At 42.8% G+C, this 25,625-nt stretch overlaps 1 protein-coding gene across 5 annotated transcripts in view; it reads left to right on the top strand.

Moving 5' to 3' along the window:
- Nucleotides 1-25,625, top strand: part of Tp53bp1 (tumor protein p53 binding protein 1) — a 91,408-nt gene that overhangs the window by 3,335 nt on the left and 62,448 nt on the right. For 4 of the 5 annotated variants that reach the window (XM_036183486.1, XM_036183487.1, XM_036183488.1 and 1 more), the window contains exons 2-5: nucleotides 13,542-13,731; nucleotides 14,299-14,483; nucleotides 14,705-14,798; nucleotides 15,041-15,125. In XM_036183486.1, coding sequence (XP_036039379.1) covers nucleotides 13,725-13,731; nucleotides 14,299-14,483; nucleotides 14,705-14,798; nucleotides 15,041-15,125 — 371 coding nt within the window. In that variant the 5' untranslated portion in view covers nucleotides 13,542-13,724. Of the gene's footprint in view, nucleotides 1-13,458; nucleotides 13,732-14,298; nucleotides 14,484-14,704; nucleotides 14,799-15,040; nucleotides 15,126-25,625 lie in introns of those variants that run through there. The other variant, XM_036183485.1, reaches the window with a different exon arrangement.

The following is a 25,625-nucleotide window of genomic DNA, read 5'->3' as shown; positions in this document are numbered from 1 at the left end:
GTATGTGTATGAGCACATGAGTTTCGGTAGCCATAGAGACCCCCCCCCCAAAAAAAAAAAAACTAAAAAAAGTGGTATTATAGGTAGTTGTGAGCTGCCCAGTGTGGATGCTGGGAACAAACTCTGGTCCTCTGCAAGAGCAACAATCATTCTTAACCACTGATTCATCTCTCCAGCCCCTATACCCCAGAATTAATTACTTTATTTATTTATTTGGTTTTTTTGTTTTTTTGTTTGTTTGTTTTTTTTTTTTTTCAAGACAGGTTTTCTCTGTGTAATAGCTCTGGCTGTCCTAGAACTCACTTTGTAGACCAGGCTGACCTCGAACTCACAGAGATCCCCTGTCTCTGCCTCCTGAATGCTGGGATTAAAGGCATGTGCTGCCTACCACCCAGCTGCTCCAGGATTTATAATGACAGAAAATATATATGGGAAAATCTTAGAAAGGTAAATAAAGGTGGCACACACCTGTCATCCCAGCACTTGGGAGTTAGAAACAGGGAGAGCAGGAGTTCAAGACCATCCCTGGTTACACAGCAAATTGAAGGTTACTCTGTGCTGTGTAACAGACTCTGTCTCACAAAACAAAGATGAAGTACGTTTTAAAACAAGAGGTCTACCTGTTTTGTGTCTTAAGTTTAAATTCTGCTTTGGCAGAAGTCACATAGAAAAAGTATGTTAGCTGGGTGGTGGTGGCGCACACCTGTAATCCCAGCACTCGGGAGGCAGAGCCAGGCAGATCTCTGTGAGTTCAAGGCCAGCCTGGGCTACCGAGTGAGTTCCAGGAAAGCCGCAAAGCTACACAGAGAAACCCTGTCTCAAAAAAAAAAAAAAAAAAAAAAAAGAAAAAGAAAAGAAAAGAAAAAGAAAAAGTATGTTACTCAAGGGCCCATCTATTGGTGTATGGTGGTACAGGCCTTTAGTCCTAGCAAAAGCAGGTGCACCTCTGAATTCAAAGCCAGCTTGGACTACATGGTGAGTTCCAGGCCATGCAGGATTACATAGTAACACTCTGTCTTAAATCAAAAACAAAGCAAAGAACAAATCACAGACCCAAAGGATTGTTGGGAACCTGTGCTATTTGCAAATGTAAGGTACATACAGTTGTTCTAGGTGACTGTGTGCCCACTTTAATGTTTCATTTAACTATGGACCCCTTTGCCCATCACAGACGATCTTATAGGACTCCCCCGTGACAGACGTAGGGTACAGCTAATGCCTTTGAATTATGTGTGTCGAAGGGCCATCGACTCATATAAAGCATCTCTGAGGGTCTACCACTGAAAGAGAAGTTCACTAGTGCAAGAGAAGGAGGAGGAGGAACACACTTGCACAGACTTTTCCTTAGGTGCTCAGTGGCCTAGGTGCAAAGCACAAACTGAAGGACCAGGGAGACAGTTCAGTCCATGAAGTCCTTTCTGTGTAAGCACGAGAGTCAGAGTTTAATCTCTACAACCCACATGAAAAGTCCAACATGGTGGTATGTGCTCGTAACCCCAGCACTTAAGGAGGCAGAGACGGAAGGATCCTTGGGTTTTGCAGGCCAACCAGCTTAACTTAATTGACAAGCTCCATGTTTCTGTGAGAGACACTGTCTTAATAAATAAAGTAAAACAAAAACGGTATTCTGGGGGTTGCTGTAGAGATGGGCCAGGGGTCAGGAGACTGAATAATCTTTCCCAGAACCAGGGTTCAATTCTAAACATCTACATAGTGACTCACAACTATATATAACTTCAGGGGACTGATGCCCTTTTCTAGCCTCTGTGGGCACCAGACTTGCACATACTGTATAGACCGACATAGATGCAGACATACACACTAGATAGATAATAAATAAAAGCAAACCAATAAGGTAGACAGGAGTCCTGCCCTGAGTAGTTTATGCCCACTTGACATAAACTAGGGTGGTTTGGAAGGATTTCATTAAGAAGATGCCTTCCTAAGATTTCCCTGTAGGCAAGTCTGTGGTGCATTGTCTTAGTTAGAGATTGATATGGGAGGGCTCAGCCATTGTTGGTGGTGTTGCCCTGGGCACGTGGTCCTGGGCTGTGTAAGAAAGCAGGCTGAGCAAGTCCATAAGCAGCACCCCTCCAAGGCCTCTGCATCAACCTCTGCCTCCAGGTTCCTGCTCTGCCTCAGTTCCTGTGCTGACTTCCCTCGCTGATGGGCTGTGATTTGCAACTGTAAGCTGAAAACAAAACAAAACAAAAACAAAACAAACAAAAAACAAACAAAAAAACAACCCTCTTCTCCCCAAGTTGCTTTTGGTCTTTTTTTTTTTTTTTTTTAAGTGCAATAGTAACCCTAACTAAGAAAGTCCTCAGGAACACACCTGAGGTTAACCTCTGGCTTTCACACATGTGGACATATGCACATTCACCAGCATATACACACATGTTCCACACAGAATAAGTGGTATGAAAGCTAGTATGAAGCTAGTATTACTTTGGGTATGTTTAAACTAATTAGGGAAATCACAGTTAGGCTTCCACCATATACCAATGCATAGTGATGACTTAATTGATAGATAAATCAAGAAGATGGAAGAGGCATCGCGCTAAGGTTTTTCTGAAAATAATCTCATGCTTGATAGTTAAGATAGTGCAGCTGTCCTCATGAGAAAAAGCATAGCTTTATTCTAATTAATTAGACTCACTCTGAATTGTGAGTGTTGGTGGGAAAGGGAAGCGTAAGTCCAAGCTTAAGATCTCCACAAGACTGAATCCAGTTCTGGTAATTTTTTTTTTTTTTTTTTTGAGCTGAGGATCAAACCCAGGGCCTTGCATTTGCTAGGCAAGCGCTCTATCACTGAGCTAAATCCCCAACCCTAGTTCTGGTAATTCTTACATGAGAGATGCCTGCTTCTCTCTGACTTCTCTCCTGCTGAGTGTTGTCGTCATCGATTGTTCTGGGGTCTGAGCTCATGCGGCAGAACTTCAGCCTGCTCTGCTAGGTTGCATGGTCTTATCAACCAAAATATCCAAAGGGAGCTCAGATTCCCAGCCCGTGCTGGGTTTGGTTCTGCCTGGAAAGCATTCTTTATGCAGAGAGAAGAGTGTCGGGTTACAGGATTGCTGCCTTAGAGGCTTATCCTCGGCTCTGGGGAAAAATACCATGATCATAATGCATACCAGCAGTCACAGGGTCACCTTCTAGCATGAACAGATGGCTCGTCTGTAAGGTCCTGGACTCAAACCCTAAAAAGACACGAGTTAATCTCTGACAGATTGGGGTGAGAAGGAACTTGGCTTTTTTTGTTTGGTTTTTGGTTTTTGAGACAGGGTTTCTCTGTGTAGCCCTGGCTGCCCTGGAACTCACTCTGTAGACCAGTCTGGCCTCAAACTCACAGAGATCCGCCTGCCTCTGCCTCCCGAGTGCTGGGATTAAAGGTGTGCACCACCACTGCCCAGCTGGATCATACAATCTTATTTGGGGGGCATCTACATACTGATTTTCATAGTTGCTAGGTAATTTACATTTTCACCAACAGTGTATAAGCCCTTCTAAGCACAAACATGAACACAATGGCCATTCTGACTGGGGTGGGATAACGTGTGTGTGTGTGTGTGTGTGTGTGTGTGTGTGTGTGTGTGTGTGTGTGTGTTCTCACCTTTCATCTTGTTTGAAACAGAGGCTCTTGCTGCTGCTGCTGCTGCACGTGCCAGGCTAGCTAGCCTGTGAGTTTCTAGGGACTCTCCTGTTGCTCTCTTCCATTTTACTCTAGGTGTTGTGGAGTTAAGACACGTTCTACCTGGTCTGGGTTTGTGTGAGTTCTGGGGATCTAAACTCAGGCCCTCATGCTTGAATGGTGAGCAATTTACCCACGTCAACATCTCCACACTCCACTCCAACTTTTGTTTGACAGGGTTTTGCCATGTAGCCCAGGCTAGACTTGAATTCATGAGCCTCTTGCCCCTCTGTCTTTCTAATATTAAATTGCAGGCTTGAGCCAAATTGCCTGGCTCTATCCTCTCCTTTAGTCTGAGAAAAGCTGTTCCTTAGACAGGGCAAGCTTAAGGGCTGTCTTTGTGGTGTTGGAGATGGTGTGTCTGGTCAGCTTAGTTTGGAGGCCATGACTATGTGAGACAAATTTTGTACATACACCACCCTCTCCAGAATATTCATAAAGTATGTTTCTGTTCTTTCAGAGAATGTGTGGGTTGAAAAATATTATTCCCTTTTGGTATCACAAAATCACAAGTACTTTTTCCTTATTAGTTTTTTTTTTTTTTTTTTTTTTAAGATCCTTCATCAAAGCAATTAGTAGCCTTACCACTGTTTGGTAGTTATCTACCTGCAGAATAAGATGCTATCAGCTCAACCAATAACGAACACTTAAAACTTAGATCTTTATTCAAACATATACTAGCTTTTTATAATCTATTTTAGTGATGATCCCTCTTTTTCAAAGTAGAGTGACAAATGAACAATACCATATTGATTTAAATAAAGGATGGGAGTCTTTACAGATTTGAAGTCAGGAAGAGCAGATTCCTGGCCCCCCAGAGGGAGCTTCCAGTGCCTAGCTCCCCTCTGCAGAGTCATGTCTGTGGCTAGCCTGCCCTCACCCTCTCCTTCATCTTTAGCCTGTCACCTTCCCCTCAGCCATCCTCCTCTTCTCTTGCCTGTCCCTTTCTCCTTTGTTCTTAATTCTCATCAAAGGGTTTATGTAGTTGTGTTTACCTTTAGTCTTAATTTGTGGAATAAGGTTCTGTCCCCTTCCACAAAGAACTTAAGAGAGAACCTTTAAACACAGCTTCCGCTTGTTAATCATGCGAATTTGGGCCAGCTGCTTACCTTCTCTGTGCTTTGGCACCCACATCTATAAAGTTACAATCATAAGACCCAGTGAGATGATTCAGTGACTAAGGTGCCTTGTGAGCCTGACAACCTGAATTTGATCCCTGAAATTCATGGTTGAAGGAGAGAACCAATTTCTGACATCTATATGCACAGCATGGCATATATGTGCACGTATGCACACATGCTAATGACAAAAATTTTAAACATTTAAGTTAGTCATTGAAATTATAGTATAGGGACTGGAATGATGGCTCAACCATTAAGACACTTGATATTCTTGCAGAGGACCCGAGTTCAGTTCCCAGGAAATACAATGGATAGCTTATGACTGTCTGAACTCTAGCTTCAGGATCTCCAATGCTCTCCTTTGACCCCATTGTATGAGATCCTGTCTCAAACTTGCATGTACACACACACACACACACACACACACACACACACACACACGCACACACACACACACACACAATCTCTGAGCTGGATGTGGTGGCATACAACTATAATTCTGGAGACTGAGGCTGATGGATCACCAAAAGTTTAAGGCCAGCCAAGGCTACACAATAAATTTCAAACTGGCCAGGCTCTATATCAAGGCCTTTTCTTAAAACAACAACAACAACAACAACAATAATAATAATAGTAATCTTCTACCATTAAAAAAAGTAAGCATCTGGGTGAATGAAGTTAGCATTTGTTGGTGGAGCACATTAGTAGAGAGATGAGTTTAATTTAAACATGTTGCCTTTGGGTGTCAACTGGACATCCACATGAAAATATTAAGTGAGGAGTTATATACTTCAGTTTGGAACATGGGAAAAAGGTATGGGATAAAGATAATAAGTTGGATGTTATTAGCATATAATGGTATGGATGGATGTATAGCAATGAGGCTGGATGAGATCAAGGAGCAATATAAAATGGAATTTAAAACATAGTAACTCCTCAATAACTATTTATTAGAATGGCTTTACTAAAATTCTTTGTTTTCACTTTAAATTTTTTTTGCAATTCTTTAAAAAATATGTCTTTAAGCTGGACATTGGTGGCACATGCCTTTAGTCCCAGCACTTGGGAGGCAGTGAGGTGGATTTCTGTGAGTTCAGAAGTCAGCCTGGTCTATAGAGCATGTTCCAGGACAGTCAGGGTTACACAGAGAAACCCTGTCTCAAAAAACCAAAAACAAACAACTAAACCAAACAACAACAAACCACCCCAACAACAACAACAACAAAAAAAACACATGTCTTTAAAAGTTTTTATTGGGCTGGAGAGATGGCTCAGTGGTTAAGAGCACTGACTGTTCTTCCAGAGGTCCTGAGTTCAATTCCCAGCAACCACATGGTGGCTCACAACCATCTGTAATGAGATCTGGTGCTTTCTTTTGGCCTGCAAGGACACATGCAGACAGAACACTGTGTGTATAATAAATAAATAAATCTTTTAAAAAAACCCGTTTTTATTACATCTATTTATGTGTATACAGGGATGCATGCCAATACCATAGTGCCCAGATGGAGGTCAGAGGACATCTTAGGAGAGTCTGTTCTCTTCTTCCACCTGGAAGTGAACTCAGGTCTTCAAGCTTGGTGGCAAGTACCCTTACCTGGGGAGCCATCTTGCCAGCCCTCTTTCAGTACTTCTGTTGACTTTTTGCACTATCCTGCCCACAGCAGGTAGGTCTCATGTAATCCAGAGTGGCCTGGAGTGGCGTACATCTCCAAGGCTGGTCCTGACCTCCTTACCCTCCTGTCTTTTCCACCCAAGAGCTGGGATTACAGGTATGGACTACCATAACCATTGTCATCTTTCTCTAGACTCTAAGTTCCTTGAAGATGTCTTTTACTTCACTCTTCCTGTACTACTACACTAAGTAAAAATAGGACCTTGTGTGTAAGAAAATTGAAATTAATGAAGGTGAGCTTGTGGAGAAACTTTTGGTCAGAAGTGAGTTTTACTTTCTCTGGCATATTCATCAGAGACTCTGCAGTAAGCATACATGAGCTTGGCCAAGACATACTAAACTGTTCTTACCACTAATTTGCTCCCTAGCTCCGTCCAACTCACATTAACCTCCCGTTCCTTTTGTTTTTAAGGTACTAGGATATATACCACTACATCTGGCTAGTTTTGTTTTGCTTTTCTCCTATTGAAAGACCTTTCTAAACTAGATATGGCGGCAAACACCTGTAATTCAGCCTTCTGGAGGTGAATATGCAGGAGGATGAAAACTTTGAGTTCATCCTCAGCCACACAGTTGAGGACAGCCTGGAATACAGGAAACTCTGTCTCAAAATAACAGCAACAACAGCCCCCGCAACCAAACACCAACAGTAAACTTTATCATGAAGGTCCTCACTTCTACCCCACTTCCTTCTGTGGTGCCGAGTGTGCTCAGGAGCCTCATACATGCTAGGCAGGCACTGTACCACTGAGCTACTTCCTGAGATCCAAAGACACTACAGAATTGATGATGTGACTCAGTAGAGTGAAGGGAAGCAGGACCCAACCATATGCTGTGTGTACAGGTGAGTGCACACACACACACACACACACACACACACACACACACACACACACACACACACGTGCGTGCACACACATACCCTCAGAAGATGAGCAAACATTTAACAGCTTAAGGACACTGAAATTGTTTCCTCCTACCCCCTTTCCATTATCCTTGTTCTTCTCCTCCTCCTCTTCTTCTCATGAGATAGGGTTTCTTTTGTTTTTATTTTGTTTGTTTGTTTGTTTGCTGTTTTTGAGACAGGGTTTTTTCTGTGTAGCTATGGAGCCTATCCTGGAACTTGCTGGCCTCGAACTCACAGAGATCCACCTACCTCTGCCTCCCGAGTGCTGGGATTAAAGGCGTGTGCCACCACTACCACCACCACCACCACCACCTGGCCAAGGCAGGGTTTCATGTAGCCCAAGCTGGTCTTGAAGTCACTATATAGCCAAGGTTGGCCTGATCTGATATTATACTCAGATTTTATTTATTTATTTATTTATTTATTTATTTATTTATTTATTTGCATGTGTGTGCTTGATTCTGCCTTTTGTTTCTAGGTAAGTGGTTACAGGTAGAGCTCAGTTCTTTGGTCTGAATATTTAATCTCTCTCTCACTCTCTCTCTCTCTCTCTCTCTCTCTCTCTCTCTCTCTCTCTCCCCTGCCTCTCTTCTCAGGGTTTTCCAATGTAACCCAACCTAGTCTCAAACATTTGATCCTCTTGCCTCAGACTTTGAGTGCTGGGATTACAGGTGTGTACAATGCCTAGTTTAGGCTAAGGGATGGAAAAGGTGGAGGAGAGGGTTGGGGGACAGTTTAACTGATAAAGTACTTGTTGCTCATGCTTGTGTTTGATCCCTAGAATCCATGTAAAGTGGCTGGTACAAGGCTAGGCTTTGGAAGGCTGAGACATACATTTGGATCCTTGAGGCTTTCTATTCAGCCTATTGGGTGAGCCTCAGGCCAGTGAGAGCAAGGTGGATAGCACCTGAGAAGAAATGATGCCTGAGGTTGTCCTCTGACTTCCATAAACATCCTTATAAAAGTACACACACACACACACACACACACACACACACACACACACACACACGATGGAAGGGAGAAAACTGCAGCTAATCACAGTTAAACTTGTGCTTGGGAACACAAGTGGCAAGGTAGCACATGTCACTAATACCAGTGCTTGGAAGATTGATACAGCTGGATCAGGAGCTCAAATTTGAGGCCAGTCTCAATGACACAAAAGAAAAAGGAAGTCAAGTGGGGGGTGGTGAACACCTTTAGTTCCAGCACTTGGGAGGCAGAGGCAGGTGGATCTCTGTGAGTTCAAGGCTAGCCTGGTCTGCAGAGTGAGTTCCAGGACAGCCAGGGTTACACAGAGAAACCCTGTCTCAAAAAACAAACAAACAAACAAAAACTCAAACAATAAAAACCCAAAACAAAACCAAACAAACAAACAAAAAAAAAAAAAAAAGAAAGAAAGAAAGAAAAAAGGAAAAGGAAGAGAAGGAAATTCTGATAAACTGCAGTATGAATGACCTTGATGATATTGTGTTAAATGAAATAAGCCAGATCAGACACAGAGGACAGCTATTGAATCAGACTGATAAGATGCCTACAGCAGGTAAACTCCTATCAACAGACAGTGGAATAGCGATTGCTGGGTTTCAGGAGAGGAGGATCAGGAGTGAACATTTAATGGGGATAGTTATAAAGAAGAAAAATACACAGAAGAAGGTGATGATTTACTGTATAGTGTGAATGTGCCAATGCTAACAAGCTATATACTTAAAGAAGAGTAAAATGTCCAAGTGTGCTAGTAGTCCATGGTTTTAATCCCAGAACTCATAAGACTGCCACAACTTTGAGGCTAGCTTCGTTTACACATAGAGTCTTAGGCCAGGCTGGACTAAAGTATGAAACTCTATTTTGAAATAAAAAAGAAATCCACTTAGTGCATGAGCTGGCTGTTTGGAACCTTGGGCTTACACAGGGACACTTTGCTCAGTCTGGAAGGAGGTGACAGGACCTGCCTGTACTGAATCCACCAGGTTTAAATGAATCCCCAGGGGAGTCTTGGCCCTGGAGGAGATGGGAATGGTGGGGAGGGGATGGGGAGAAGGTGGGAGTGGGGGCGGGAGGGGGGAGGGGTGAGGACAGGGGAACCCATGGCTGATGTGTAAAATTAAAACACAAATATATATATATATATATATATATATATATATATATATAAAATAAATCCAACCAATGAATGGACATAATCCCAAACCAACTAATGGTTTAAAAGTGGTTAAAATAATAAATTTTCATGTACAAGGTGTCACTCTGTAGCTAGTTCTAGGCTAGCCTGGACCTCAGAGCCCCTGCTGTAATCCTCTCAGTCTGAGATTAAAGATATGAGCTACCACACTTGGCTTTATTTTCCCATGATTAAAAAAGAATAATCAGACACTGGGTATGGTGGCCTCAACTGCCTGACAGCTAGTCTAAAACAAAAACAAATAAACTTCAAATAGATAATAAAGAAAAACAAATGTTGCATGTCGCCATGAACACTCTGCCTAGATCAACACATTAACATTTTGTCATATTGTTTCTAATCATTTTGTAATTTTTTAAAAATTAATTTTGTGTTTCTTTGTTTTTTAAGACAAGGCCTCTCTCTATCCCTGGCTGGCTTGTAACTCTCTCTATAGACCACTCTGGCTTCGAACTCACAGACATCCTCCTGCCTCTGCCTTCCAAGTGCTAGGATTAAAGGTGTGTGCCACTACACTAGGCTAATAAGTTTTTAATGAGAAAGATCGACAGAGGAGGTGAGTGGAGCTGAGGAATGCTGTCTAGGATGGTTCCTGTCGCAGGGATTGGTAGGAGAATCGTCCTAGAGTTACGTTCACAAGTTCCTAAATGACCTCAGGCTGGTTCGCTTTCACATCTTGCTCTTATCATCACCTCTTCACGGATGCAGTGTGGACAAAGTCTCAGTTTCCCCTGCTTTCTTCACGTTCGTTAAATTCTGAGTCTCCGAAACAGTGGGAATACCTATAATCAGTATTTGAGTGAAAATACATTCTGAAACAAAACAAAGGCTATGTGTTAACTGTTCAGCAATTTGTCACTGTTAACCTCTGAACTATACAGACTGAGTTCAAATGGTGACTCTTAGTAACTCAGAGACCTTGTTCCACTTTTTTTTTCATCTCTTTAAGCCTTGATTTGTTTATCTGTACCTCTCAAAGAGTATGCTATTAGGTGAGGTTATGTTGAGCATCCTAGTACCTGCCACAAGGTGAAAACATAATAATACATGCTGTTAATTATACCTGGTATGTGACTGGCCATGATTTTGTAGGTTCATACATAACAGAAGGCAGCCTGACGGTTAGAATCAAGAATAGATTAATAATAAGTCAGCTTAGAATACTTTACTCCCACAGCATAGAGGGGATGCCCAATTGTGACCCTGTTGTTAAATAAATGTTTGTCAGATCCTCAATGGAGTTCTTGCCACTGAGGTCCAAAGCTCTCTTTCCCATTGACAACCATGAAACACATGGTCAGTGAGGACGAAACTGGCAGGGGTTCTTTCGTTTGGATAAATCTGCGAGGAAACATGAGAAAAAGTCTTGACAAGCGGAGTCAGGTCACATTTACTTTTGTTGTTTGATTGGCTGACATTTATTAAGGAATTGTAGGACCCAATGGGATGATCCTAATTGTATGAGATTCTCTGTAGGTTTTCAAGATATTAATTAGTTAAAGGCAACTTAAGAGGAGATGGCTTTAAGCTTTAGAAGACAGGATTTAGGCGAGTTAATTAGAAGAAATGTCTCCTGACAATGAGGCATCTTAAACGTTAAAGCAAGTTAACCCAGCATCTTGTGAAAATTTCCTCTGAGGGAGGGCTTTAGAGAGAGATTAACTTTCTGAGGGTGAGGTGGCCTAAGGAAAGACGTACCTGCAAATGGAGGTGCAGATGCTTCTTCCTTGCAGGGGCCCATCGAAGCTTGGGCTCACCTGGGTACAATGGGTTCTAGCCCCGAGGGTAGCCATCCTGCCAACATTTTCTGGTCCTCTGGGACGACAATGATTAATTTAATTGCCACACGGCCTAACAAGGAATTCAGTTTTCCTTCCCAGCGGTTTCTTTTTTTAAACCTCTTGTTTATTTAGTAGTGGGCATGGCTCAGGTTCATTTACTTAATCTCAATCATGTTTAGTGAATTTTAATGTGTTCTTAGTTTTATGAGTGGAATGGTTTTTTTTAGACTTATTTTTCTTTGATTTATGTGGGCTTTTGCTTGTGTGTATGTGCATACAGTGTCCATGGAGGCCAGACGATGGAGGGATCCCCTGGACCTAGGGTTGTGAGGCACTATGTGGGTGCTGGGAAAAGAACCCAGGTCCTCTGGAAAAGCAGCCAGTGCCCTTAACCTCTGAGCATCTCTCCAGCTCCTAGTTTTATGAGTTTTGACAAACACAATTTTTTTTTTTTAAACATCAGGGTAAACAGAAAGCCCTGTATATTTACATCTCGGGGTGGGTGGGGGAGGAGACATGCACTATCCAGTTGCAGAACAACTGGGGAGGAATCAACGTCAGTTTGTCTGCTCCTGGACCTACTTGGCTTCTTCCCTCTCAAGCTGAGAAGCTGAGCAGATAGATTTTCTTAGTGCTCTGGTATAGCTGTGTGGGCCTGATGTGGATTGTTTTTTAAAGGACATTTGAAAATTTTTATTTATTCACATATTTTATGTATATTGGTACTTTGTCTGCATGTATATCTACACACCAGAAGAAGGCATCAGACAGTTGTGAGCTGCCACGTGGGGCCTGGGAATTGAACTCAGGACCTTCAGAAGAACATTGAGAGCTCTTAATCACTGAGCCATCTCTCCAACCCTGTGGAGATATATATATATATAAAGGATTATATTGATTTGGTCTCTAGTACTCAGTAGCATCAGAAGCAGAGGGACATAGGAGTCAATTATGAATGATTTTAGGATTAAGAAGTGAGATGTGTCTGTGATTTGGGTCATTTTTGCTCTACTTGTGAAACATTCTAGACAGGAATTCTAGTTATAAGAATAATAGATCCTAGATTTTTCAGAACAGTTTCATTGAACCCATCCTTTTGTTGCCACAAGTAACGGACATGAAGACAATATGCTTTGATTTTTGGGTTATGAAAATATGATCACTGTTATTTATAGCTGCAGAGAGAATATTGGCTGGTAGGAAGCGCCTCTCTAGGCTTAGCTTATTTCAAGTGCTGAACTGGGCATTTCTAGAAGTTGAGACTCATGCATGGGCTGTGCCTAAGTAATTCTGGGTCTGGAGTAGAAAGACTGCCTCCTGTTTAATGCTACTATGTATATACTTGGCATTGTGCTAGCTGCTTCCCCTACTACAGCTGCTTGGTTAGAATTCTAGCCCAGATCCAGTGGCAGTTTAAATTAAAACGACAACGAGACCACGTATGTCTCTCGGGCTCAGTTCATTAATAGCTGTCACAGCTGCCACACCCTTTATAAGACCCTGACACCATAACTAGGGTAATTAAATCTCTGGGCTTGGATCTTTTAGGTCATTGAGTTAGTAGGGGCGACAGCTGTCCTCTTTGCCACTAGTTTGAGAATCACAATGCTCAATTCTTTCAAAGAGAGGTGCAAAGCGTCTGAGGCTGCTGCAATCCCATAAAAGAAAGGGCAGAGAGACACAAATGCGAAGCTTGAAAAGGAGTGGGAACAAGAAGAGGCACTGGGGCCTTCAGACAACATAAAATAACAAGACCAAAGCTGGCAGAGACAGAGTGGGGAAATTGAGGTCCTTTGAATTCAGGCAGAGGTCTACCTAGGGAATCCTGATCGTCACTGGCAAACCCCATGGAGTCTTGTCTCTTCCATTTCACCATCTCTGAAGTACTAGCTATCCTCAACCCTCCTTCTCTTTGCCCCTTCTTTGAAAAGCCCGGAGGCTCTCCTTTTCCATGGAAGTCAGCAAAGGTTAATACTCCCAAATGTGAGTCGTGAGTACCCCAGTCCTGCAGGCAGGGTGACGTGTTTCATGCTCCCTCAATGTCCCTTTGGTTCAAGGGTACTGTCATTCTGGCTGTATTAGGGGGAGGGCCTGCGACGTCCATGCTGCCATGGAAACGCGCCGCCGTGTTCCTTTTCTTACGCGGGGGGCGGGCACTCCGTCCCAGTCACCTATCATCCACAGGCTTTCCTGAGTGGCGGGCCGCAGCAGCGAATGGGCGGTCCGATCCTGAGTGACGTGACGGGAAAAGGGGGAGCTCGCGGCTGGTGGCAGCGGTGGCTACAGTGGCGACCTGGGGATCGACCTGGAGGGGCCTGGGAAGCGTGCAGAGACCTCTAGATCCAGCGCGAGGGACCTCCCGCCGGGATGCCAGGTAATGCTGGCAGCAAAGCGGGGCGAGCTGGCCGCGGAGGCCCAGGTGGCAGGCTTGCAGGGCTGGCTGCCCGGAGGGGGCGGGGTGGCAAGCATGGCGGCGGTGACGGGGACGGGGTTGGAGGGCCCCGGGAGGGGGTGGGGAGGCGGCGGCCGCGGTGGTCCTGGGGCCGCGTGAGGGCTGCGGGCTTCCCGCCTGGCCGAGGTTGCCGAGAGGTCTTCCTGGGGCTCGCAGGAGGCAAGGCGCGAGGGGAGAGTTGTGGGGGGATGGAAAGGGGCGGGGAGAAGAGGTGAGGAAGGAGGGAAGGGTGTCTGCGGGAAGGTGAAAAGAAAGGAGGGAGGGAGGGACCGAAGGATCCAGAGACTCGTCGTAAATAGCGGAGAAACGTGGGGTGAGGAGGGAGCTGGGGAAGTACTTGGAGCGATTGCATTTGCGTGCCACTTAGAAGAGCCCCGGGCTGGCCCCTTCCTAGCTCCCGCACTTCCGCCCTATTATTGAGTCTTAGATTGTGTGAGGAAGGCTTGTAGGGTTACTCTCCGGAACTGATCTTTTGTTATTCTACTCCAGGGGAGCAGATGGACCCTAGTGGAAGTCAGCTGGATTCAGATTTCTCTCAGCAAGATACTCCTTGCCTGATAATTGAAGATTCTCAGCCTGAGAGCCAGGTTCTGGAAGACAATGCGGGCTCTCACTTCAGTGTGTTGTCTCGACACCTTCCCAATCTGCAGATACACAAAGAGAACCCCGTGTCGGTGAGTGATGCGGTATTTGGAAATGATTGAACAGAGTTGAGTTCTTATTTTTCACCCCCTAATCCTGAGTAACCCAGAAAACTTCGTGTTTAGATCACTGTCTTCTGGGTAAAGTTGGTGGGAAAAAAAATAAAACCAGCAAGCATATTCGCACACACACAAAAAGCCCATTTTGCACTACTTCGTCTACTGTGAGGATCTTACACATGTGTCTTTTCTAGGACACTGTGTCGAATCCGGAAGAACCAGCTGCAGAAGAACAAGAAGACAGGAATAGCCCGTTCAATGAGCATCTGAAAGAAAACAAAGCAGCAGGTGAGCATTTGAAGGCTCAGCTGTCTTTTTCAGGGTTTCAGGTTGGTGCAGAATGATTTAAACATGCCGTTGGGATGATGTGTTGAGGCTAGTGTGTTACCTAGTGTACAGCAAGCCTTCGCACCCTCAGGACGTCTTAATGTGTCAGATTTGATTGCTGTTGCCCAAACTCCTGACTTTGCACTAAAGTTTGGTGGCAAATATCTTTTGTGTACTATCCAATTACTGTTTTGTCTTTTCAGACCCTGTGGATGCTTCTCATCTGGGTCCGTGTGGTTCCATCAGTCAGGTCATAGAACAGTTGCCGCAGCCACACAGGACAAGCAGGTATACTACTGTTCGAAGGAACTGATTTCACTTTAGTGTCCGAGCACCTCCTCCGTGCACCTTCAGACTCTTTCCAAAGATCCAGAGATTCATTTTGTTTCTGTGAATCAGGGAGTGGGATCTGGGGATGACTACCTCGGTAGTATTGTCTTAGGACGGGATCTGGGATCTCTTTTGTGAAGTACCACTTTGTGTAACTACAATATTCAAAGAGTAATGTGTGCCCTAAAGAGTATTCAGTTTCTATTGTGTCTTGTGTATATCATGATGGTGTCGTCTGTGCTAAGTCTCATACTGACTTCTGACATTATCTCAGTTAATTCTATCCTTAAGCAACTCTGCAATAAAGATAGTGTCTCCATTACATGGGGACAGCGACGGGCAGAGAAGTTAAATGACTTGCTTGACTGTGAAGGGGAGAACTGTTCTTTCTGGCTCCAATTCTTCTCTTTCTTACTATTCAGGGTTTCTCAGGCTAATGTCATAGTGCTAAGGTCAAAGAACACACACAACTTTAGGCATCTTGAGGCATTAGGCTAAGAGGGGAGATAGTTAAGAGACAGGGATGTGAGCTTGACATAGTTCCAACTGTTGCTTTATCAGAAAACAAAGTGCCTTCTCTGGAATGTTTTATATTGTATTTGCTCTTAAGTTTTCCCTCAAGTGGAAATGGATGCTTTTAAACAGTCTACCAACTAGTGGGCTTATCTTGACCGGTGGATAAGTTTTATTAGGCTCATAATGGTACAATATATTTGAAGGGGTTTGAATTAAAAATGGGAGCCTCCTGTGGCCTTGTGCCCCTTTAATTCCAGTGTTACTAGGGCAGGAGCAGGTGGATCTCTGAGTTCAAGTGGATTTCTAGATCAGCCAGGGTGAGACCCTGTCTCCTGTCCCTCCCCCTGCAAAAAGGAAAAAAAAAAAGTTAATAAGAAAGGAGGAGGTAATTTCTCATACAACTTGGATTTCTGGTTTTTGGGATTACTAGTTGTTAATGGCTACAACTTGCCGGAGTTCAGCTCACGGTGACAGTTGTGCCTCGGCCGGGTGTGCGTCTGCCATTTGTCAGAGTGCTTGTCCCTATGTCCAGCTGTCTCACTCATCTGTGGTTGTGTTTGTTTGTTTAGTTTTCGAGACAGAGTCTCATTCTGTAGCTCCAGCTGGTGCAGACTCACCGTGTGGTTTAATTTGATCACGGTGGTCCTCCAGTCTCAGTTGGGTGGCTAAGACTACAGGGGTGAACCACAGTGCCTGATGCCACTTGTCTGTTATTTTTCTTTGCTTTGGTTTATAGTGTCTTCGAGGAGTGCATGCCTGGCTCAGGTGTGCTTTTAGGGCTTGTAAACTGGGGTGCATGCTGGGGACAAGCAGTGGGCGTCCCCCGTTGTAAATGCCGCGGTCATGTCTGGTTGTTCATGCTGCCTTTCCTTGTTGACTCATTGTGTTGCTCTTGCTCTTTGTGTGGATACAGATTTTATGGTCATGTTCAATAAATGTGCAGTCACTGTGGCATGTCCTTTAAAGGGGCTTTGTTTTCCTGGGACTTGTAACCTTTTTTTTTTATTGTATACAGTGTTCTGTTTGCACATATCCCTTGAGGCCAGAAGAGGGCACCAGATCTCATTACAGATGGTTGTGAGCCACCATGTGGTTGCTGGGAATTGAACTCAGGACCTCTGGAAGAGCAGCCAGTGCTCTTGACCTCTGAGCCATCTGTCCAGCCCCCAAGGGACTTGTAACTTAATAGGGCGATACTTAGTCTTTATCTCAGTTATGATCATTACAAAGAAGACAAAATACAAATAATCCAGGCGGGAGGAAAGGAATACTTCTTTGAGGATTGCTGTCTAAACAATAAATGCAAATGTGTTAGTCACAGTTGAGGGGCTGAGGAGAAGCTGCAGTGTGAGAGGAAGATCTTTCTAAATAGTAAATTTCATGTGCATAGGCCACAAAGGTGGGGAGAATTTGAGATAGATCCCAAAAGAATGGAAGTCCTTCAGAACATACATACACACATGCACATGCATGCCTATGCACATCCACACATCCACACAGAATCTTCAATAAGAAGAAAATTCTGCTTATTGTAAAATTTCAGGGAGCTGGAAAGATGGCTCATCAGTTAGGAGCACTGGCTGCTCTTCCAGAGGTCCTGAGATCAGTTCCCAACAACCACATGGTGGCTCACAACTGTGTGTAGTGGGATCTGATGCCCTCTTCTGGCATAAAGCCATACATGCAGAAAGAGCATTTATGTAAAATAAAGAAATAAATCTTTAAAATATTCTAAAAAACTCTTCTTGTTTTTCCTAGTGTTCTGATGATATAAACTGATGTTTCTAAATAGATACTGTCCTACAATATAATATGGAAAGAATGTGTATATTTTAATTTTCCCCTCAAATATTTAAGAATTATTTTTCTGGTTTTTTTTGTGTGTGAGTGGGGCAGATGCACACATGTACTGTGGAGGCCAGGAGGCAGCTTACAGGGGGAATCAGTTCTTTTCTTCTACTATGTGGATTTTGGGAATCAGACTCAGGTCAGCAGGCTTGCTGGCAAGTGTCTTTACCCACTGAGTCATCTTACTGGCCCCAGATATTGTTGTTTGATTTGTTTTTTTCAAGACAGGGTTTCTCTGTGTAGCTTTGCGTCTTTCCTGGAACTTGCTTTGTGACCAGGCTGGCCTCGAACTCACAGAGATCCTCCTGTCTCTGCCACCTGAGAGCTGGGATAAAAGGTGTGAGCCACCACCACCCAATGATATTGTCATTTTAAAGATTCATTTTTATGCTGGTGGTGGTGGCACACACCTTTTATCCCAGCTCTCGGGCGGCAGAGACAGGAGGATCTCTGTGAGTTTGAGGCCAGCCTGGTCTACAGAGTGAGATCTAGGACAGCTAGGGCTACACACAGAAGCCTTGTCTTGAAAAAAACAATAAAAAATAAAAACCAAACAAAAACAAAAAAGATTCATTTTTATGTATTTATTTAAATTTTTTGGAGGTTTTATTTTTATTTTACATGTAATATATATTTTGCCTGTATGTATGTCTGTGCACTACATGCATGTAGTGAGTGTCATAAGGCCAGGAGATGGTGTTGGATTCTCTGGAACTGTAGTTACAGATGGTTGTAGCTGTCACGTGGGTGCTAGGAATTGACTCCAGTCCCCTGGAAGAGCAGCCAGTGCTCTTAAATGTGGAGCCATCTCTCCAGTCTTTTTTAAAATTTTTTTTTAAAGATTTATTTATTTATTATGTATACAGAAGAGGGCACCAGATCTCATTGCAGATGGTTGTGAGCCACCATGTGGTTGCTGGGAATTGAACTCAGGACCTCTGGAAGAGCAGCCAGTGCTCTTAACCTCTGAGTCATCTCTCTAGCCCCATCTCTCCAGTCTTTATGGTGGCACATGCCTCTAATTTTAGTACTTGGGAGGCTGAGGCAGGGGGACGACTTTGGAATTTGAGGCCAATTCTGACTACATAGTGAGTTCAAGAATAACTTAGGATACATAGTCAAACTATCTCAGCAACTAACACTAAAAAGGAAGAGTACAGGGAGAACCTGAGTATACTTTGCCCAGTGCAAAAGTATGACAGCCAGGATACTGGTGAAGATTCCTTGCATTCATTTAGATTTCCTGTTGTATTGTGTTTCTAGTTTTTCATTTGTGTGGATATGTGTGACTGCCACTACAGTCAGGGACTGAACAGTTGTATACAGGACGTCTGATGTTCTTTCTATGGTCATACCTGCTTTTGCTGTACCTGAACTTTTAGCATTCATTAACCTATGCTCTATTTGTAAAATTTACGTCAAAATATTATATAAATATGCAAGTGTATTGGATTGGCTTTTTTGTTTGTTTGTTTTTGACAGGGTTTCTCTGTGTAGCTTTGGAGCCTTTCTTGGAACTCACTCTGTAGACCAGGCTGGCCTCGAACTCACAGAGATCACCTGCCTCTACCTCCTGAGTGCTGGGACTAAAGGTGTGAGCTACTGCTGCCCGGTTTTGGATTGGCTTTTTTCTATCAGCATGACTCCTGGGAGATCCATCAGAGTGTGTCCATTATCGGTCATTTCTTCCTTTCAGTCTGAATAGTCTTTCAGAGTATGTCAGATATGTCATTATTCATAGGTTGAAGCATATCTTTTTTAAAAGTTTTTAACTATTGTGAATAAAACTGTTAAAAATATTTATGCAAATTGTGCATGTGTGTTTGGGTGTACACGTGCAGGTCAGAGGACAGCTTGATTTTCTTCTTCCATGAAGTAGTTTCTAGGGATTGAATGCAGGTTGTCAGGCTTAATGTATTTGTATAAATATATATGTATATTTACACAAAGACCAGGGACATTGTTCAGCAGGCAAAGGCCCCTACAATTGTTTTTTTTTTTTTTGCTGTTGTTGTTGTTGTTGTTTTTCTTAATATATTTTTAGAATACTTATTTATTTGTTATTTTGAGACAGGGTTTCTCTGTAGTTTTTGGGGACTGTCCTGAAGATCCGCCTGCCTCTGCCTCCTGAGTGCTGGGATTAAAGGTGTGTGCCACCACAGCCTGGCCAGAATTTTTTTTTTATATTTTAAGAGACAGCTTACTATGTAGCTCTGGGTGGCCTGGAACTTTCTATGTGGGCTAGGGTGGCCTTGAACTCACAGATCTGCCTGTTTTTGCCTCCTGAGTACTGGCATTAAGGTGTGGCTGCTGTGCCTGGAACCTCATGTAAATTGTTTATGTGAATATAAACTTTCATTTCTTCTTTCTTTCTTTCTTTCTTTTTTTTTTTTTTTTTAAGATTTATTTATTTAGTACATGGAAGAGGGCGCCAGATCTCATTACAAATGGTTGTGAGCCACCATGTGGTTGCTGGGAATTGAACCTCTGGAAGAGCAGTCAGTGTTCTTAACCTCTGAGCCATCTCTCCAGCCCATAACTTTCATTTCTTTAATAATGCCCAGGTTTTTAATTGCTTGGCTGTGTGGTAGTTGATTTTTGAGTTTTTTTAAAGAAACTGCTGGACAGTTCTAGAGTGTCTCTGTCATCCAGAAGTGTGGGATGCTGTAGTTTCTGTTCTCTCAAGCTGCTAGTGTTCGCACTATTTTGTCTTTTGGGGTGCTCAGAGTTGAACTTGAGGCCTCAGTCATGCTAAGCAGTGTTCTGTGACCAGGTTATACTACCAGTCCCTTCACTGTTTATAAATCATAATATATACAAATTAAAAAATATTTTGAAAGTGTCCCAGGCCAACCTCAGTCCTTGAGCTTACTGTTTAACTGACGATGACCTTGAACTTTTGATGCTTCTGCCTCTACCTCCAGTAACTGGAAATATAGGCATGCATCACCTGACTGTTTAGTGGAACTGAGGATGGAATCCGTAGCCTCGTGCCCTCTAGGCAAGTGCTTTCCCAGCTGAGGTAGCCAGCCCTCTTCACTGTTTTATTTGAGCTGTTTGGTAAGTGTGTAGTAATATCTCACTGTGGTTTGAATTTTCATTTTCCTAATGGCAGGTCAGGTTGAATCTCTTTTGTGCTCATTGGCCGTCCGCCCTCCTCTTGGGGAAATGTCTCTTTAGGTCTTTTGCCCGTTTTTAAACTGAATTACTTATTATTATTTATTTTTATTTTTATTTATTTATTTATTTTTTACTTCTATTTCTTCTTTCTTTCTTTCCTGTCCTAGGAGATGAACTTGGGGTCTGTGCATGTGAGTCACATTTTGTACTGCTGAGTAGTCCCCAGCTTGGTTGGGTCTTGAGAGTGCTTTGTAAATCCTGGGTGTAGTCCTTTGTAGTGATATGGTTTGGTTTGTAACTATTTTCACTGTGTATCTTGTCTTTTCATCTCTCCAAAAGGTTTTTTCACAGAGCACGTTTTAAATTTTTTTGACATTTGTTAAGTATTTTTCAATAGGATAACATGTCTAGTTTATTTTAAAATGTCCAGCCAAGCTGGGCAGTGGTGGCACATGCCTTTAATCCCAGCACTTGAGAGACAGAGGCCGGCAGATCTCTGTGAGTTTGAGGCCAGCCTGGGCTACAGAGCGAGTTCTGACAGCTAGGGATACACAGAGAAACCCTGTCTCGAAAAAAAAAAGAGATGTCTAGGGTAGAAGTAGATCAGGAGTCTGGTGAGATTCTGAGATCAGAAAATAGGATTTGAAAATGAAGCACATGGAGAGCATCGGCTGTAAGGAGGAAATAACAATTCTAGGTTTGGGTTGAGTCGCTGGAAGAATAGAGCGGTTGTTTGGGATGGAGAGGACTGATGGAGAATCCGCTGTAGGTGGGTTGAGACTGGCCTGCCTATTAGAAGTGTTGGTGGTCAATAGGTGGGTCATCTGCTGGCTGGAGAGCTGCATTGTACCGTCATGTGGAAAGTGCGTGTTCAAAACTGGGAGCCAGGTGTGCTAGTGCACATCCGTGACTCCAGCACTCCGGAGGCTGAGACAGTAGGATCATGGTGAGTTCAGAGTCAGCCTGAGAACTACATACTGAGTTCTAGGCTAACCTGGACTATGCTGATTGAGACTTCCTTTAAAAAAAAAAATCCAAACAGTCTGAGTAAGAGGTTGAATATAGCTGGAGAAGAGGTCTGAGGCGGATTGAGTCCACCTCCCCTTAGACATCAGGGACATAAGGAAGAATCGTGACAGACAGAAGGCCAGGTGTATGCTTTTCAATGGTCTCTCTTTAAATTTTTCAAAAAAATTATATTTTGCGTGTGTGCACATGTGCGTGTGCATGCCATGGCATGGATGTCAGTACAGCTTGTAGAAGTTGATTCTTTCCTCTCACCATATGAAGCCCTGAGTCCAATTCAGGTTGCTACTTCCACTATATGGTTTCAGAGAATGAACCCAAGTAATCAGGCTTGGTGGCAAGCACCGTTACCCTAAGAGCCATCTTACTGGCCCAGAGTTTTCCATTTTATTTATTGAAAATTTATTTTTACTTTTAATTATGTGTGTGTATCTGTGTAGGTTTGTGCATGTGTGTTTGGTGCTAGTGGAGGTCAGCAGAGAGCATTGGGTCCCCTGGAGCTAGAGTGGCGGTCACTGGTGAGCTCCCTGAGATGAGTGTTGGGAACTGAACTTGGGTCCTCTGTCAGCAGTGCCTGCTGTTAATCACTGAGCCACCTCTCTAGCCCAGGTTTTTAATTTAAAGGAGATAAACTAGTACATTTTTGTACATTCTGAGAATGTGTATACTTTGTGAGGGATGGGATAGTACATGCTCATAGTTTCCCAAGTAAGGATTGCATCTTAGGTGATCACAGTACTGTTAATACACCTACAAAAATAATAATTCCAAGGGCTGCAGAGATGGCTCAGTAGATAAGAGCACTTGTTCCTCTTGCAAAGGACCCAGGTTCAGTTCCAGCACCCACATGGCTCACAGACATGCATAACTCCAGTTCTAGGGGATGTGCAACACTCCTGACTGCTGTAGGCACCATGCATGCACATGGTGCACATATATACATGCAGGTAAAACATTCGTATACATAAAATATAAACACACATACAGACAAATAATTCCATACTAATAATACAATTTAGATTCAGATTTTTTCTAGCTGTGTCAAAGAAATCTTTTATATTTTGTTTTATTTATTTATTGGATTTAGGATACAATATAGGTTCACATGTTATATTTAATTGTTTCAAACTTTTTGTAGGGGGGCAGGCAGGATCTCTGTGTAGTCCTTGCTTTACTGGAGCTTGCTATATAGACAACAAACTCACAGAGATCCACCTACCTCTGTTTCCTGAGTGGTGAGATTGAAGGTGTGTACGTCATGCCCAGAATTTCATTACCCCTCCCTCCCCACACACACACCAGGGTTTCTCTGTGTACCCCTGGCTGTCCTGGAACTCACTCTGTAGATCAGGCTGGCCTCAAACTCACAGAGATTCGCCTGCCTCTGCCTCCTGAGTGCTGGGATTAAAGATGTGCGCCACCACTGCCCGGCCATTTCACACATTTTAAATGATGAATGATGAAATCAATATTCCTGATACTAAATTTACTCTTCCCTCCTCCTATTCTCCCTTCCCTTTCTTTTTGAGACAGGGTAGCATGTAGCATATGCTGCCCTCAAACTTGAAATCCTAGCACATCTCTCAAGTACAGGAATTGCAGGGCTATACCGTCACATTCACTCCAGATTATTTCTTTTCTTTCTTTTTTTTTTTAAGATTTATTTATTTATTATGTACACAGAAGAGGGCACCAGATCTCATTACAGATGGTTGTGAGCCACCATGTGGTTGCTGGGAATTGATCTCAGGACCTCTGGAAGAACAGTTGGTGCTCTTAACCTCTGAGCCATCTCTCCAGCCCCAGATTATTTCTTAGTAGCTATAAACTTTCAGAAGTACATTTAGGTACAAGCATATAGTCCCAGCTCTTAGGAGATGGAGGCAGGAGGATCCCAAGGTCAAGGTCATCCTGATTGCATACTGAGTTTCTAAAAGAGGAAACATTGGAATTGCTGCTTATGAACATTTTAAAACTCTCGATATATCTTTTTGAATTGTTTTTCCGAAAGGCTTGCTTTATACTCATCATATATAAGATAAAAATGTTTTCTCTCCATAGTCGGTATAGTATTGAATAGTATAGTACTCATACACACTAGTGTTTTATGGCAGTGTCATGTAGCCCAGACTGGCCTGAAGTTTACTTTTTAGCTGAAGTTGACCTACAGGCTTGTCCCATGATGCCTGGCTAAATTTCTTTGTTTTTTTTTTCTTTTATTTGGCAGTACATTTTTTTTTTTTCCTTTTTTGGCTTTTTGAGACAGGGTTTCTCTGTGTAGCTTTGGAGCCTGCCCTGGAACTTGCTTTGTAGACCAGGCTGGCCTTGAACTCACAGAGATCCACCTGGCTCTGCCTCCCAAGTGCTGGGATTAAAGGAGTGCACCACCACTACCTAGCCTTTTGTGGTTTCTTTATAAGTTCAAAGATACTTGTATTTCTGACTTTAAAATCAACTGCTACCCAGTCATATGTTGGACTTCTTTGTATAAATTCTGTGTCTTTTATGTAGACAAGTGTAGTGGTGTTTGCTCTGCTCATGACCTTGGACTATATGTCCTGAAGGAGGTGGTGCTTCCTGTAAAATGCCAGGCAGTGGTGGTGCAGGCCTTTATATCCCAGCACTTGGTAGGCAGAGGCAGGTGGATCTCTGTGAGTTCAAGACCAGCCTGGCTACAGAGTGAGTTCCAGGAAACAGGTACCAAAACTACATAGAGAAACCCTGTATTGAAAAACCAAAAAAGAAAAAAAAAGTAAAAAAATTGAGAACTCATCTCAAAACAACAAAGGCACCATCACAAATTTATATCTTTTCATCAAATATTATTTTACAGCCATTTGATTTTATAGTGAACATTCAAGTCAAATGCTTTAGCATCATATGTAGGTCCAAACATTCTCTTGGAATAAAGGATAACTGGTTTCTTGCTGCTGTAACCCAAAAGACTGACGAAAGCCTCTGACTTTATATGGACCTTATCACAATCAATGGCACAATGTCTACTTGAATACTGATTTCATAATGAGATGCCTAACAGACATTGCTTCTAATCCAAACTAATCATATGCTTTTAAAAAAGGATGTAGAAGTAAAATAAACTGTACTTTTAACAATTCAATAGCAAATCTGCATCTATACTAGTAGCTGTTTGACAAAATACAGTCAACTATTAAAACACTTTAATATAATGCTGATGTGGTAATATAAAAATAACCATATTATCTAATAGAAGAAAATTGAACCAGCCAATCTTATTAGATACAAGGAGGCATAATTATTTCATAAAGAAGAAATATTGGGGCATTAAATATGTTTTGTCTCAAGACAGACTTATGAGAATTTTTTTATATTTATGGTAATATAAGGAAGTAAAGTTCAGGCAAAGTGTGCTTTAGGTAATTGGTTTTTTTTTTTTTTTTTTGGTTTTTTGAGATGGTTTCTCTGTGTAGCTTTGCGCCTTTCCTGGAACTCGCTCTGTAGCCCAGGCTGGCCTTGAACTCACAGAGATCTGCCTGCCTCTGCCTCCTGAGTGCTGGGATTAAAGGCGTGTGCCACCACCGCCTGGCTACTTGAGACTCTTAATCTCAGAGTTTGGGCCCCATGTTGGGTGCAATTTACAATCAGCCCACCTGAGTCTGGTAAATGGGTAACAAGTTATAAAGATATAAATTGAGGGAATACACTCATGAATACAGAGCAGACTAGACAGCAGAAGTTGTCCTCTGATCTGACTAGGATCGAATCCACCTCGAAGGCAGGAGCAGGAAGAGGGCATGTGACCCTTCTCCAGCTTTTTATAAGAAGTCACATACAAAGGCAGGAAGCACCGTAAGTGCAAGGTCATGCATGGGCAGAGCAAAAACCACTACAGACAAGTTTTGTATTGTATTTGTTACTATATTTTTCTGATAACTTTTTGTCTTTTAATATTATATGTTTCAACTATGA

This window comes from Onychomys torridus, chromosome 4 (assembly GCF_903995425.1).
Source record: "Onychomys torridus chromosome 4, mOncTor1.1, whole genome shotgun sequence".
In the NCBI taxonomy this organism is placed as follows: Eukaryota; Metazoa; Chordata; class Mammalia; order Rodentia; family Cricetidae; genus Onychomys; species Onychomys torridus.
This window is presented reverse-complemented; position numbering and strand designations above follow the sequence as displayed.